The sequence below is a fragment of the Pyrgilauda ruficollis genome, unplaced genomic scaffold, assembly GCF_017590135.1.
Source record: "Pyrgilauda ruficollis isolate IOZ18807 unplaced genomic scaffold, ASM1759013v1 scaffold80, whole genome shotgun sequence".
Classification (NCBI taxonomy): domain Eukaryota; kingdom Metazoa; phylum Chordata; class Aves; order Passeriformes; family Passeridae; genus Pyrgilauda; species Pyrgilauda ruficollis.
Window position 1 is genome coordinate 2,036,272 of NW_024529933.1, and position 17,121 is coordinate 2,053,392.

At 38.6% G+C, this 17,121-nt stretch overlaps 1 protein-coding gene across 1 annotated transcript in view; it reads left to right on the forward strand.

The window, feature by feature from the left end:
• Positions 1–6: 6 nt before the first annotated feature.
• MTPN (myotrophin) overlaps positions 7–17,121 on the forward strand; it is a 30,343-nt gene continuing 13,228 nt past the window's right edge. Inside the window, exon 1 of the mRNA XM_041487501.1 lies at positions 7–150. Coding sequence (XP_041343435.1) covers positions 79–150 — 72 coding nt within the window. The 5' untranslated portion in view covers positions 7–78. The remainder of the gene's footprint in view (positions 151–17,121) is intronic.

Consider the following 17,121-nt stretch of genomic DNA (forward strand, 5'->3'; position numbering starts at 1 on the left):
CCGCCGCCCGCGCTCCCGGCAGCTGCCGCCGGCCCCTCGCCGCCTTGCCCGCCCGCGTCCCCCCGCCCGGCGGCCGCGATGTCCGACAAGGAGTTCATGTGGGCCCTCAAAAACGGAGACTTGGATGAGGTGAAAGACTACGTGGCCAAGGTAGGAGGCGGCGGCGGCGCGGGCGGAGGAGGAGGGAGGGATGTGCGCGCAGCCCCCGGGATGGGGCCGGGGCGGCGGGAGCCGCGGCCTGGGCGGGTACGGGCGCTCCGTGGCCGTGGGCTGAGCTCCGTGCGGAGCTGAGGGCCCCCTCCCCCTTCTCGGGGGCTCTCGGTTCCCCGGCTTCCTCCTTCTCTCCTGCCCCCGGCCGCTCCTCGCGCATGCCGGTGGAGTCGTTCCGCGTCACTACGTGAAACTTAAAGGACTGACAGGCAGGATCCCGGTCCTGCCTCGCTGATCTTGTGTGGATTTGTGGCCTCGGTTTGGTTATCCTTCCACTCTGTGCTTCAGGGCTCATCCTTGATACGGTGATGCTAAGCTACCGGGTGTACTGAGGCTTAATTCATTTACCTTCTGGGAAGTGTGTTGATACCTGGTCAGGGCGAGTGCTGCGGGAACAGCAGACACCTGTGTGATGGCTGAGCAGTCCTCAGGTACACGGCAGGATTGGAAAGCTGCATTCTGTCCTCGTTTGCCTTCTCTTGTCACTGAGGTTTGTGGGAAAAGTACACAAGGGCAACATTCTGCTTTAGTGAATCCTTACTGTTCAGGAAGATTGTCTGGGAACTGTTACATCAGAGCAGAGGTGTACATCTAATTTACCTGTAACTATTTTGATCTCTGTACAAGTTAATGATTGTCTTTGGGAGCTTGACACATGCTGACACAACTTGCCGTGGTGATTTAGGTTCTTTCTACTCCAGTTGTCAACTTTCAAACTTGTAGTGCTCCTGGCAAAAAGAGAAGTGTGCAAGTACTTCCAGCTGCTTTAGTACAAAGTCCAACAGCTTAGCCTGAATAGTCTTCTCTGACAGTTCCAGCTAAGCTTCTGGACTTTGCATCAAAGTGACTGTGCACTCACATGCTTTGCCTATAAAGTTCTAGAGGAAATAACTGGGAACAATGTAATTATCCCGCTTCAGCTGTTTGCTAAGGGTTGTGTACCTGTGTCTGTGTAATAAAGTTGGGTAATACATTGGTATGTCTAATATCTTCTCAGATTTGGGGACTTGCAGAGTGTGTCAGCAGCATATTTGGATTTTTCCTACTGCTTTTAAATGGTTTCTATGTCTAGAAAATTCACTGCACGCTAGTAATTATTGGATCCTTGTGTATCTTTTGCTGAGGCAAAAGCTTTAATGCTTTGGCAGTGTCTTGGTTCAGTTTCTATCTACAAGTTCACTGCAGTGCTAATTAGAAAGCTTTTTTTTTGAATTCCCATTTTCCTGAGTGTCACTGCAACTTGTGTAGCAAATGGATTTATGTGATCACTCTTCATCTGCTTCAGTGCTGAGTCAAATACTTGGTTCCATCTGCTACTGAAAGAGGCTTGAGCCAGCCTGGATGCTGCTGTAGTAAAGAGGCTGAAGTCTATCATCTAACTGTACTAATGAGGCAGACATCCTTAAAAGAGAGATACTCACTGGAGTTAGATGATTAGTGTAAAAGGAGCCAGCAATCCTTGAGTGCTCTTACATTGTAGAACTGCTTCTGATGTAGAAGTTGAATAAACTCTGGGTGTTTTCTGTTGGTTTATGATGTAATCTTATTCATACTTTTCTCACACTTGCAAGTTTGTGTTGTGTCTTCAGTTGTTAAACAACCTACAAGAAGTCAAATGTTTTCAGTCCTTTTTGTTTTCTTGACAGACTAGTGGGCTAGTAAACTCTTAGGCTGGTTTTCTCTGGAAACAAAGCTTATATAAGCAAGTTTTGACTGATCCTCATCCTTCCTAGTGGTTTTTAAAATTTTTTCTGTCTGTTTTTTTGTAAGTTTTACAGAAGTGCAGGTAGTTCGTTTTTGGTAAGGTAAATGAAATAGAGGGGGTGCCTTCAGGGAAGGAAAGAGTACAAGAATGAGTTTAGGTTTTACTGTATAACAGGAAATGTACGTTGAGGAGGGGCAAGAGAACTCCATAAATCATCTGAATGTAGGAGAAGCCTCAGCTGGAGCTTCACATTCTCAGTTCTGAGATTAATGAAATATGTGAAGGCAAGTCATGCTTTGGTAGTTAGAGTTCTCAGGAAAGTATCTGTTCTGTGCTCTATGTTCTTGCTGACTTTCTTCCTTATCAGTTATACGGCTTCTGCTCCCTGCTGCTTTCCTGCTCTAAGTATGATTTAATGTTCAGGAATTCTACTTATATAAACTTTGCAGTGGCATAAATTTCCTCTCCCTGTAATGGGGGAGGCAGTCATATATCTTACAGTCTGCATCTTCATAAAATTCTTCCTTGTCGGTCTTCCTGAAACTTTTGTTTCCCAGCTTCTCTTTTGTTTTGTTTCTTGTTCTAGTCTTGTTTCCTCATTATTTGTTTGGAAACAATACAGCCTTTAACTATGATCTTGCAGTTTTGCCACCAATTACCACATGAAGGGTTTGACCTCTAATTTTGTTTCATATTTGAATGGCAGTGCTTGAAATGCTAACTAGGTGACCCTGGGTGCTCTAAAAATAATAATATAAATGGATGTTATCAGTGGGACTCTAGGAGTTGAACTCCCTTAATCAGACTGGACTTCACTTGTGTGTAGTAAGCTGAGGAAGTCCTATCTGTGGAGTCACAAGTATCTCTTTTTTTCTTTTTCTTTTTTTTTTTTTTTTTTTAAATCTGAGGTTTGACTAGTAAGTACCAAGAAGAATGTGAATGTTTCTGCCACTTCAACAGTTCCTGGACAAAGAAAGGATACAGAAACAGAAGCAAAGGTCTCAATTTGCATTACATGTTTTTCTGCATAGGGATTTTGCTTTCTCTTGAAGGTACTTTCTTCAGGAAAAAAAGTTTTCACAGAAAGAGTAGTTCTGAGGGGTGTCAATGAAACAGACAATGCCAAATGATACTGCTTTGTTGCTAAGCAAAAGAGATCTCATTGTTGCCAGTCTGCATTTGAAAGATACTGGTGGCTTCTATTTGATTAAAATATGAAATATTGGTTTTATAGTTTGAATAGCCTTATAAGACTTCTTTCTGTTTTTGTAAGGGACATTATATTAGTGTCTACATTTCTGAAACTTGCAACAGTGTCAACTTTTTCTTTATGGTAAATGTAAATTTCTCCTGGAATACTGTATCTAGTGTGTTATGGCAGCAAGTACATTGTCAGCTATTTTTATGATGATGAGATTAAAAAGTAGTTTTTACTGTTTGCTTTCTTTGATGTCTTCCTTTTTAATATAGCTAGCATATATTAGCACCAGAGATGCCTACAGGAATCCAAAGGATTGAAGGAATTCTGCACTCTTCCCACATAAATCCACTCAAATTTTTAAAATTCCTCAAAGCAGAAACTTCCATGGGAACAACTGAATCAAATGCGCAGTTTAATGGGTGAGAAGGACCCACGCAGCTGAAAGAAATTTACCTCCCTCAAGGTAGGGAGTGGGTTAAAAAGTACTAGCTAGAAGAATAACAAGTTGTATTAAGTCTACAGAATTTCTTAACATGAATGGTGTTTGCTCTTTTTCCTTTTCTTTAGCCTTCTTCCCCAGTGGAATTAGATAAACTGTGCATTTGCTTAGAAAGGACTTCTCCATCAGCATGTGCACATAGCATTTCCAATCGGCAGTAGATTTCTGAGGTGAAGTACAATTTCTTTTATTCACTAGGCATAAAGTTTTTGGCAAGATAAACTTAGATTTGTAGGAGAGGCTTCAATAAATGTTTGTTCTGAAGTACGTCTCCCATAGCTTAACTGAGAATTCCCCACTTCCATGAGATGATTTAATCCCTTACATCGTTTCCTAAACCTACCGCTGCTTACAGTTACGTTTGGTAAGTCAACTAACCTAATACCGTAAGAAGATAGGACAGGCAACAAAGCTGGAAGCACCAGATTTTTACTGCTTAGAGGACTGGGAGGTTGAAGTTATGGTAGGCTGTGAAATGGATGTTTGTAGAAAGTGGCCTTGTAGGCATTTCTGGTGTGGAGTCTTGTTTTTTTAGATAATGAAACAAAACCAAATTCCTGGAGGATCTCCAATAACTCATCTAGACAACATTGACCACCTGTGTGTTCCTGACAAAACTGTGATGCTGCAGTCTTGCATTTCTTTGGGATATAGTGAGGTTTGAATGCATGTCTTGAGACATGCATAAAACTTGACTACTGCTAAACTAACTATGGAGGCTAAAATAAAAAAAAAAAATGTCTATAAGTACCTTTTTGAACAAGAAGTGCAGTCAGGGATATAGTTAAGTGTTGTGAAGCAGAGAAGAGACTTAAATATATCTGCAAGAAGAAAGATTAACATGGAGTAAAAATAGCTTTTAATTCTTGGGGATAACCTCTGTTCTCTTCACTCTCCGTTCCAAAGACTTTTACACTTTCAGTTACAAACTAAATGAAAATGTGTGCTTAAATAGTTGCTATATGTGAATGAATTACTTGATTTACTTGATAAAGCATATAATGGATACATTGAAATTCCCCTTATCTCATAATGCTGAATGCTGAAGTGCGCATTGTTATTATGGCTACATTGATACCTGAATTGCCTCTGGTCAGGTAACAGGTTTCCTGCTCTTGAGTGACAGCCTGGAAGCCTGCCTGGATTACAGTGCAGGGCAGCAACACCTCACTAGCTCAGGAGCATATCAGAGCTAGCCCTGATCTGGGAGCTGCTGGACTGAGGTTATTCCCTCTGGGGCCTCTTGGGTATCTCTGTAACTCCCCAGTGTTTTGCCAGCACTTTTACTATGAGGGTTTGTCTTTATCTGCAGATTCTTGGAGTTCTGTTATTTTCCACTTGATTACTGTTGAGTCTGCTGAAGTGTGATTGCTAAAGATAATTTTGTTTTACTGTGTAGTTCTAATTAATGTTGGTGTTCAATTTATATTTTGCAGATTTTAACATGATGACCTAAATCCTTCTTTTATGGAACAAGATAAGTGTTTGCTACTGTAACCTGCCATTAGCAGGTTCCATATTCATGGTGGAATTGCTCTTAACCAAAATCCCAGGAATGTACTAGAACAACTTTCAGAAAAACACAGCACAGCTGCCACTTCCTAGTAGTGTGCACAATAAAATGAACGAGGTTGTTGAAAACCACCTCTTCAGGATGGCTAATTAATTTCCCCAGTCTGATCCAAGAGAGTCTGAGGCAAAGAATTATTCAAATATATTAACAGTTTGTGCATCAGTTCTTAAGTAGTTTATAGGAGCAGCATGGAGTAAAACTTGTGTGCAAACCTGGCATTGTGGTGGAATGTGTGACTCATTGACTGAATGAACATCCCAGGATTCTCAAATCTCTCCTTTTTTTTTTGTGAATGTACAGATAGAACTGATTCTTCAGCCATTTCAATTTGAAATGTAAATAGAGCTCATTCCAGCTGTGATCATTTGAATGATCATGAATCTGGAACTGCTAAATGTAGTAATTTCTTTGGGATGTTGATGGTTGATGTCAGGCTATGGTGATTTTGTTCATTGAGTTCGTGTCTGTGCTCTGAAAATCTGGGTAGCTTTAACATATTGCCTAAATGATTCATATTTGACCTCTCTATGCTTAAAACCCAAGTTAAGTACTTACTTACTTGATTCTGTCTGGGGTGTTCTTACTGTGCTGATTTGTCCTGTGCCTAATGTGTGTTTGCTGCAAAAAGTAGAGTTATTAAGACCAGATAATAAAACATTGAATTTAATCTTTTTTTGCTGATGTACTAATGTATTCCATTCCCTAAACTGAAAGCAAATTTTATCTCTGAAATATATCCTGTTTTGTCCAAGTTTGTGGTATACAGCATATGCATTCCTAAGTATGACAGTCAAAGCTGGGAACAGGTTATGAATAACAAGCAGAGAATTTGGTGATGTGAGGAAAATATTGAATTCTACTACTGCTCTTCTTTTTTCTGCCCTCCCTTATTCTAACCACACTTTTCCCTCTTGTATCAGTTTTATCTTTAATAAATCCTTGTTTTTCAAGCCTAGCTCAGTTAGTTAATTTTGACTTCAACAGAAGGCTTACAGGAGATGAGCTAAGCTTCTTTGTTCCAAGAGAACAGTTCTGCAGTGCTATGGATCTGTATCCATTTGGAATGATATGTGGAAAGTTGACTTAGATGTGAAGATCGTGCAGTAAATGTTGACTTGGGTACCATGGCATTGGTGACTCATGCAGGCCACATAAGTAAAAAATACTGAATGAGTGGATCTTGCAGCAGTGTCAAAATGCATAAATAAGGATTCCTTTGGGTAGTTCTCAATAGACCAAACAACTTCCATGTGGTTTTTCTGAAGGACAATAGGCTCAGCTGGTAATATATCAGGGTTTGAAGGTCAAATATTTTACTTAAGTTAAAGGAGAACATTGTGGACTGAGGGTTCTCATGTCCAAGAATTTTTATGTCTGATTAAAGGTCAGAAGAGAAAATTTAGGAAAGATGCAGAAAACCAGGGGATGATATAATTGTATTGCTGAAGTCATGGGGATACAGTTTTATGTGAAGCATCAGATGAATTTAGCATGTTTTTTATGGTTTCATGTTAATGCTTGTTTGAACTTCTGAACATGTGTCCACACAAAAGTGTAAGCAAAGTTACCTATTTCTACCTAATTTTCTCACTTCTCATGTTGAAGGCTTGTGTTAAATTATCCCTAATTTTTCATCCCCTCCATAGTAAAATGAATGTTGAATTTCCCAGTACAATTCTGTGGAAAGAAACAGTCATCATTTCCATAGACAGATTTATTGCTAGGACAAAAGCGTGAGCTGGAATTAATAAGTGCCAATAACTGACCAGTTGGTTATACAACAGTTGTTTTTCTTACAAGTTGCAGTTGCAGCAGTTTTGAACAATTATAGATGCTTTTCTGCTTTAGCTCATTATGAGGAGAGGTAGGTACAAATCAGTACAGCTCATATTAAAGCGAGTTTTAAACTTTCATTGGATGCTGGGTATCTTTTTGTAGTGTATGGGTGTTAAAGCCTATGATGATCCTGATCAGTGATGGCAAATTCTACAGTCACAGGCTGCAGATGGGAAAGGAAACAATACTTTCATTTAAATGGTTAAGGAACTGCTATCTGTCATGTTGCTGTTTTGACTTGGAATGCAATCAGTACTAATAAGTCCTGTTGAACAAGCTGCAGTGTTTGTCCTAATTCTGTTTGATTGGAATGTTTTTGTGTGTGTTTTGTGTGGGTTTTTTTGTTTGGGGTTGGGTTTTTTTCCTCTTAGGGTAGCAAATAATTTGTTTTCCCAAAAGCAACTGAAATCCTGATGAGGGAGAGTAGGAAGGGAAAGAAAAATATGGTCTTGAAAACTCATAATGCACATGAATATGGCTTTGAAGTAGCTTGAGGGAGTTGGGATTTGATGCTTTTAGTGCTTTGCCCATTTTTACATTCTTTATTAGTATTTCTTATGCAGTGTAATTCTGTAGCTCAGTTCAGATACGTTGTTTGCCAAGGGCATTGCATTTCTTCAAAGGAAGAATTTTTGTGTCTTTCTTGCTGCACCAAGAATTAGAATATGGTCTGCAGTTTTGTCTTTGCTTACAGACATTGCTGCCTTCCTCAGTGGTTACAGGCCAGAACGGAAATGGTGAAATCCTTTTACTTAGCCTTCAGCTGCACTTTGGAAATCAAAGAGAGTATTTGCATGCTGTGGCTAATGAGCTGAGCAGACCAAAACATCACTAGATAGGTGTTCTGGAGATTGCCCTGTCACACTTCCAGCCAAAGTTCAGAGAATGTTCTGAGTCAGTTTATACAACAAAATTGTGTGCTCAGAGTTTCTGATGAGCTAAGATCAACTCTTGATAATTATTGTTGGATGACTAATTCTTTCATTTTCCAAACTCTGGTCATTTATGAACTTGCTTTCTAACACACTTGTGACCTATAAATTAGTGATTAGCTTCAAGCAGGAAAGATGAGCTGTTAGGCCATTTGAGACAATAGATAGAGAGCTGTCCATAGAACAGTTACCATCAGCATCTGTCATTTAAACTGATTTGTTAATGACACTATGAAAGCAAATACCATAGGCAATAAATGTTTAAAAAGTATTTTTCTGTTTGTTCAAAAATACTTCCAGTGCTTGATTCAGGTAATGCAATTGAAAGTAGAAGATTTCAAGTCAAATAACAAAAAGTCCAGGAGACTTCCTGTGAGGTGATATCTGCATTTCTGTTTGTGCCCTATATTAAGAAAAACCAAACAAACTCACAAAAAATCCCACAGAATCCTTTGTACTCAAGTGAGGCATTTGTGCGAATCTTTATTTCTTGGATTGCTGACTTCTCAATAACTTCAGTAATGCTGTTAACTGTTTCTTGGCCAAAGTCATGGATATTTAGCATAATTTTAAAAACTTGAATTTGGCTTGTGATAAAAACAGTAATTCTCTGTTATTTAAATTTACCTTGGGCATAATGACAGTAAATATAATTACTTTCAAAATAGGTTCCTCTAATTAGAGTACAACATGAGATACAGTTTAGTTCCATTTCTGTGACAAGTTAATAGACTCTATTTACTGAAGCATTTTCAACAGTAATTCCTGGAGAAAATAACTTAACTTGTAGGTGAATTATTTCAAACTTAAAAGTGCAATACCAATATTTGTAAGTTTTAAGGAAAGTATTACAGTGAAGCTGAATATTCCAAGTGTGTATAATTGGTTTAGGGAGCCATTCAGTAGTTGTTAATGCATATGTTTTAAGGTATATACTGCTTAGAAAGCAGCATTTATTTTATGGATGTAAAAATAGCTTTTCTGATTGAGTTTTTTTGCTTCCATGTTGTGTTTTTGCATGACTCCAATCACCAACTGCTTCATCATGTCAACAAAACTCTGCATTAAGGCACAAAACTTCTAGAACTCATTAATGCTGCTTTTGACATTTCATATCTTTTTATGCATTGCTGAATGAAGAAAATGTAAATTCACTGTGCGCAGGAAAATAATGCCTGTTAATCTTATAGGAAAACCTATTTAGAAGCTGAGCTTCATTGCTTTGGATTTGATAGAACACTTGGTTTTGCCTTGGACATATCTGTTGTTCAGTTTCTTGAGAGGTAATTCCTGCTTATAGTGCTAAGCCCCATATAAAGCACTTTTATTCAGGGAATTTTTAACCATAGCAATAATCTTTGGGAGATACACTCATCTTCCTGTTTATTCTCTCATCTCTTCCTGATACAGTACAACCTGAGCTTTGAGAATTCACATTTATTATTGTTGCAGGGGTTTTTTTACTTATTGTGTCTTTAGATCATGCAGAGAATTCAAAAAATCAAGCTGGCATCTATTGAAACTGAAACCCAGTAGCTGGCGCCGTGTGTTTGCCTCAAAGGAAAACATCCACTTCCTGTTCATTTCTTGGACAACATGTACTGAGCTGTTTAATGCAGAACTTGGTGTGGGGTTCTTCCAGAAACTGAAAGTGTTTTAATTGGCAGTTAACGCAATGCAGAAGGCATAGCAATGGCTGGGATCCTTTGCTCAGCTGCTTAACTTTTGGAGCAGTTTCTGACATGTTAAGTTTGAGAAAAAAGATTCCTTTTTGTAGGAACAGGTGTTGTTTTGTAGATTTTTCTGTTTTCATCGTGTCATCTATTCTCAGTTTGCTGATGGTCTATTACTGAGACAGTTACTGCTCTGACTCCTGGTTTATGTATGCTTGATGGCCCGTGTTTAGCAATTGTCTGGCACCCACGTGAGCTGGAATATCTTCTACTTAGTATACTCTTAGAATAGGTATCATGCAAATCACCTCATCCAAAATGCATTGGTAAAACATGAAGTCTGGCCAATCACTTCTGCAATAAAAAATCCAACCCTTTTGGGCCAGCTCAGTGTTTCCTATGAAAAAAGACACTGCACTGTGTTCAGTAGATGCAGTGCTTAACACAACTCTTCAGAGTGAACATTAGGTTTATGTCAACTTAAGGGATAAAGTCATTAGATTGATCTGCAATTCTTTAGAATTAATGGTTAAAGGCTTTTATTGATGTTTGTGCCCTTCGTATCAGGGCTGACAAGCGAGTCCTGATGCTGTAACTAAAGCAGTTTAATTCTGAATTCTAAGCAGAGACACTTTGGAAAGTATCTAATCATTGGCTGTTTCAGTTCATCATCCAGAATATTTTGTGCACTAACATTCATCAGTTAAAGAGATAATCTGAACAGAGAGCAACGATACCTTTGTCTGCAGCAGCTTATTCTGTCAGAACTATTTGCTGCCATTACTCTGAGCTGTTACCTAACTAAGAATCAAATTTATAAATGGAAATTTTGGACCAAACTTATAAATGGAAATTCATAGGAGCTAAGAGAAGCTGCACAACTGGGCCCTTCGTTCCTGTTTCATCCCTTGCTGGTGCAAGTAGTGAGTGGGTTACATTATTTCTCACTCAAATCTTTACACAGGTTAAGCATTTTGGGGGAGGGGGGAGAACGACTGTTTTCAATAACAGTGTTTGGCACATCTTTGAAGCTGGGATTGTAGCATGAGCTTCTAGAAGCTGTAGCTAGGAAACAGTTGGTTCATTACTGTTCTACAGAACAACTCATGTATCAGGTTTGTTTGTCTCCCAAAATGCTGATACGACTGAAGCACAGATGGCTCAGTAGTTCAGTTTATTTAGCAGTTGTTTCTGGAATTGTATTCGTTTGACTGAAACAAAGGATATCAGATTGCATTTGATTATAAGCTAGACACTTGTTTACCACCAATAAAACCTGAAAAGTATGATTGTTAAGCACCTTTTTGTTGGTTTAAGCCAGAATAAGTGTAGCAGCGCTTTAAAAGCTTTTCAGAATACTTTAGATATGCTATTAAGACATGTAAAATTCATAATCAGGTTCATAATTCATTTTCTTAACTTTTATAGAGCAAGTATTGGTGTTATTATTAGGAGTTAAGGCTTCTCCTAAAGTAGAGAACTGCGAAGTAGATATCCATTTTTTACATGGACATCTACATCTGTCTGCTCTGGTTGTACAACTTGCTACAAAATGCCAGCTGGAGACACACACTATCCTCAGAACAGAAAACCATTTTTGATAAACTGATGAGAGTCTTTTATGGGGAATGTTGTGCTGAAATTCTTTGAGTAGCCTTTTTTTCATATTTTTAAAAACAGAAGCTCAGTTGGATATTGCAGGATAAACTAACAGCAAATACTAGAAATGAATCCAGAAAAATAAGGAAAATTTACTCATGTCTTCAGCCACTTCCACAGAGATTTAACTTTCTGTATTCAAGTTCCCTTCTCAACATCTGTTAACTTGGATTTGGTTTTTGATCACTATCTCTGCAGGATATCTTGTGGATGTTTTTGCTATTTCTGTTTGTTTCAGTAAGATGTGATAAGGGGGAGGTGTAAAATCATCTTGTCCCATATATTTCCCAAAGCATACAGGGTAGAAAGAAGACTTCTGGGAGAAAATTCCTGCTTGCTTCAAGTTACCAAGTTTAGAGGATGGGGAATAAAACACCCAGAGGAGTTAAAAAGATGTTATTAAATAGGTCTGAGGGTAAACACAGAAATAATCAGTAGGAATGCTTAGCTAATGCAGTCACTCTCAGCTGTTTAACAAAAACCAACAAACTTGTAGGTTTTCTGAAATTCTCCAAGTGTGAAGTGGGTATGCCACACAACAAATCTAGGTCATTTGTTTCAGTTCAATTGTCTGCATGCAACTGTAGTCGACTCAGGCTGCAGCTGGAAAACTCCTGGAATGGTTGGAATATGCTGAACAACTGAGCAGCAATAGCAGTTGTCTTTGTGCAGGCTGAGGCTGGGTTACACTGATTTTTTTGAGTGGACTGAAAGTAATTTTTGATAGTATAGGGAATTCACATGAAAATTTGGATCTTGCACAAAATTTTTGCAGTTGCCATTGGAAACTGCCCACTTGCAGTTGCGTCCGAGTTTCCTCGGCTCTGGTAGGATCTTATTGCCAGTTTTTAACTGAAGAAATCAGCTTCAAAATCATAAACAATTCACAGCTTACAACATTAATCTTTTTACTTCCCTTTCTGCTCTTTGGCTTAACCCAGACTTTGAGTTACTAGTCATTTCACCAGGTTCCACTCTTGCTCTTGGTTGGAATTTTTAGTGACTATTAGTGAAACATGGTCATTTTTCTTGTGAATCAGAAGATACAGACAAGAAAACTTGAGACTCCATAAACTTGCTGGGAAGAAATTATAAAATACTGTTGCTTCTTCTTAGGCCTCCTGCATTGTTTTAGAAGTTTTTTCAATAAAACAGGCTGAGTGGAAATGTGAAATTTATCTTTTCTATCTGCTCTGTCCAGTTCTTAGGTCTGCAACCCTTGAGGCATATGTCAAGAGTTTTTTCCATTTATAGGAAAAAAAAAAATGTACAGAAGTTTAAATGATACGTTGCACTGACTTGTTTTGAGCTGGTTATTTGAGTTGTCCTTGCTCTTAGTTAAAACAGATGGAAATGTGAAATCAGCACACTGAACAAGTGTTATGATGAAATACACAAAAGCTTACATAAATTATTCCTTGTCTAAAGTGCTGGACTGGTGGTTCAGTTTACCTTCCCATGTGTATTAAGGCAGATGATATGAGGGTCTGCTGTATCTGTCTGTCTGTCTGCTGTATCGATGTAAAGCTGTGTCAGTTCCTGTCATAGATGCAAAAAATTAACCTCTCTACCCAGCAAAAACTGCTTCAGGCTGGTGTTCATTTCAGTCACCATAACAAAGTATTTAAAGGAAATTTTATAAGCAGCTTGGAAGAAGAAATTAATTTATTTTCTCCGCTAGTCAAAGGTGTTTAGAGTAATGTTAATTTTACACTTTAAAACAATAAATAATTTTTTAGATACACCATAAAATGGATTCAGTAATTCATAGCTAAAGTCTTTTCCTATTGGTAATCGCCAGGGACCTGTGACAGTGGTAGCATGGATTTTGGTTGGCTAAATCAGTTTGTCTTGGCAAGAATGAAAACTATTTCATCAAAGTCAGTGCTGCTTTTTAGACTCTGAGACTGTTCTGGACTGTTGGAATGTTCTGGGATCACTGAAGTAAGGCCTAAAGAGCAGACCAGGTGACTATTTCTGTGTAGCAAGCTGCATTGTTAAGACCTGGTATTCTACAATGCTGTCAGATTTCTTCAACATATTTTATAAAAATGCATCTCTTGCGTGTGTGGGTGTATTTCATTCCAGTTTGCAGTTAAGGTTGGCAGTATGTGAATTGGTGCTTTAGGTGAGAACAAGTTTGCAGAATGGTATCTATACAGAATCATTCCAGAGGCAGACTGAGGAGCAGGAAAGCACTCTTTTTCAGGTCACATGGGAAATCTAGTACTTCTGCACATAAGCCCAATGATTGTTTCAATAAAATTCCAATAGTAAGAAAACTGGGATAGTAACAGTTGAGTCTTTATTGGTAAAACTCAGTCTATTGTGTTGACTTTGTGTTTGAACTCATAATCAATTTTAGTTCTTCTCAAGTCTTCATAATTGAAAATATGATAATTGAAAAACAGAGTATTTGAGGTTCCAGTTCTGTGCTTGAACAACTGATTTGTGGAAGAAGAATTCAGAGGAGGAAAGATATATAAAGTTCTGTTTCTATGGTGAAGGGTCAGATTGCCCTTTTCTGTGTTATTTCATAAAATCATAGAATGGTTTGAGTGGGAAAGAACTTAAAACATCATCTAGCTCCAACCTCCCTGATGTGGACACAGACACCTTCCATTAGACCAGGTTGCTCAGAGCTCCAGCCTCCCTGGCCCTGAAAAAGGGATGGGGCATCCACAGCCCGTCTGAGACACCTGTTTCAGTGCCTCACCACCCTCTCAGTAAAGAATTTCTTCCTAGTATCTCATCTAAATGTTCTCCAGAGCTGAAAACAGCACTCCAGGTGAGTGAAGAGGGGTAGAATTGCCCTGCTGGCCCCATGGCTTGGGGTGCAGTCCATGGTGTACATTTGACACATCCTCTCAGGATGTGAGAGAAATCTAGAAACACTGTAGAAATATGCAGAGATGGAGGAGGTATGACAGCTGAAGTGCAGTTGAAGTTAGTTAGGAATCTGGAAGGCATAGGAAGATCTCTACCAACTGCTTTATGGAGCAAAGGACCTATTGAAAAAATTGTAAAGGCTTTTTTATCTCTGGCTTTATTGGTAGGTGAAGGATGTACAAGTTGATGCTGTTAGAATTGTGGTAACTTGGTTTTTTGGGGTTTTGTTGTTTGTTTTTGGGTTTGTTCCTTTTAGGAAGATAAAAGGAAGAATTTGTATTTATCTTTCTGTACAAAGGGCAGGATATAGAGAAGTTTGCTTAGTTGCGCACAGTGAAAAAAACAGCAGTTCAAATTAAAAGGCAAGAATTCTGATTAGGTGTAAGAGAAAAAACACTCCCTGTGAGGAAGATCAAACCATGGAAAGGGCTTATGCCTGGAGAACTTTTGGAATCCTCAGTCCTTGGAGGTCTGTGGAACTCAGCTGAGCAGCCTGATCTGATTGGACCTACTTAAGAGCAAATGTTAGACTGCATAACCTCCAAAGTTCCCTTTCAGCCTTAAATAGTCTGTAATGGCATGAGTCACTAGACTGACAAGCTTGTAGAATTAAACTCTCCTTATATTTTTAGATTATTAGTCAGATTTCAGGAAGTGTGGTATTTAAGTTTTCCCTCATTACCACCAGTGTTTATGACCCATGGATTAGCTATATAAAAAACATTATGTTGTTTTTGCTGTTTGAGTAAGGACTGAAGTTTGTGCTTGGCTTACAATATTTCTGAGCTCACAGTTATTTTAGAAATTGTAGAATTATTGACCTTGTGTGTAGAAAATGGGTGTTTTTTTCAGTTGTTTCTACTGTACTGTTTTTAGGGATTCTCAGTCAAGGCGTTTACATTTTCCTTGCTAGAGAGGTAACTTTTGGTTAGATGAGCCCCAGAGCTGCCATGTGGCAGCAGTAAAGTCTTGAAAACACTATGAACATACAATGAAACCAACACGGGTTAAACAGTAAAATACTTTGGCTTACGTACTTAAAATAAAAACATTCTGAGAATTTAAGTAGAATGGCAAAAATAATGTATTTTCATTTTCAGAGTACTTACCTGGTGTTTGCAGTTTTTTGAGGGGTGGGGGAGTGGACTTGTGGCTTTTTTAAAAGTCTTTCCAGTGATGAATGAATCTGGAGAAAGTTATAATGGAGAATGATTGAAGGGGCGTGAGCAGAATCAAACTGAGAAAATGAAATAGAGTGTTTGGGGAAGATTAAGGCATAATCCATGCCCCCACATACCCACTGTGGAAGTGCAAGATTGTTTTCTAAACTGTTTTGAGTATATGGCTAATAATTTTTTCTACAGGTGTGATTTATCCAAGTTTGCTCTACCTTCGGAAAACTAAGGAATGTGTTGTTCTTAAGTGATTTCAAAGCTCAGTTTGTATATGTTCCACTGCAAAACATAGACCTTAACATTTCAGGCGCTTAGTTTGATTTAAAAACTAAAACTTAGTTATATTGGAGGGAAAGATTTCATTCAGTAGATACCAATATCATTTCTGTTATAGCAAAGTATGTCTTGAGATTATATCCAACATCATTTATTTACTTCTGCCATCTCATTTAATCTCTTTGAATTTTTAAAAACAAATAATACAACCAGCATAAACAAAGCCTGTGGAGAAAATAGTAAATATGAAATTTTTGGAAATAGTATTTTCAATATGCAGCAAAATAGTCAAAATATGTCATCCATTGGGCTTAAACTTTTCTTTATAGAAAGAGGATTTTTTACTCTTCCTTTTTACCACTGAGACAGCAAAGCTGTTGCTATATTTAAAACGTCAGAGTTATCTAATACACTGTAAGGGTGGTGATCCCTTGTATGCAAAGAGATGGAAGTAATGCAACAGACTGTACAGTGAGTTATTTTCTTTCCTAGTATAATGAAGACAGGAATTACGCAGTAGCTCCTGCAAGAGGCTTCCCTGCCCTCTAAGGACATCTGACTGCATGGCATCTGATTTCCTTCATTAAAACTGAAATGAAAGGAATGCATGAAAAGGGGAGATGCAGTTATTTTTGCAGTTATTTTTGCAAGGTTGCTTAAGATGGAGATATGGAGTTGTTTCTAAATCTGAAAGAGCATTTTAATGCCATAAGTAGTACAGGCACTGCTCTACTAATACAGTTAACCTATGCAATAGGATTTAATGAGGCCACAATAGTCAGTTTCTATTCCTGTGGTAGAACTGCAGTGTAAATCCCAGCTACTAACTGCTGGTATGTTCAGATGCCAAGTCATGGAACAGATGAAGGAAATGATCAAATAAATTCTCATACTGATTAGTTCTCTCATCAGTTAACCCTTCAGCCACTAATTCTGCTGCAGGGGTGGGAAGGGTCAAACTTTGGCTGGAAGTAGCAAAGCTGTTGCTGCCGCACAGGAGAAAAGTTGGTGCTAAAGTGAGGGTGAGCTGTGACATTTGTAGCCTGGCAGTAATGTTCTAGAACAACACTTGTGACAAACCACAGTGCTCACGTGAACACCTGGCTCAGGTTTGGTTTCAGTTCCCGTGCCACTGCAAAATAAGCCTGTGCTTGAAGCACCTGGAGTGTGCTATAAGGTGGTAGAATGGTGATTAGGTTTAACCTAGATTAGGTTAATGGTGAAATTTAATCTAGATTGGGTTAAACTTGAATGTAGCTCATTTGGCTTTAAGTGTTGATGCTTCTGAAACTGGCAGGAGCTAGGAAAAGAGGGAGTTAGCAGATAAAGGGAGACCAAGGCGGACATGGAATAGAGCCTTGTGTAATAAAGGCTGCAGAAAGGCAGGGGCAGTTGAAGGATGGAGTCAGTTAGGTGTGGTTAAATAATCTCTGTGGAAAATAATGAGCTTCAGAACATGTACTTTATGACTAAACTTGTTCATTTTCATGGTG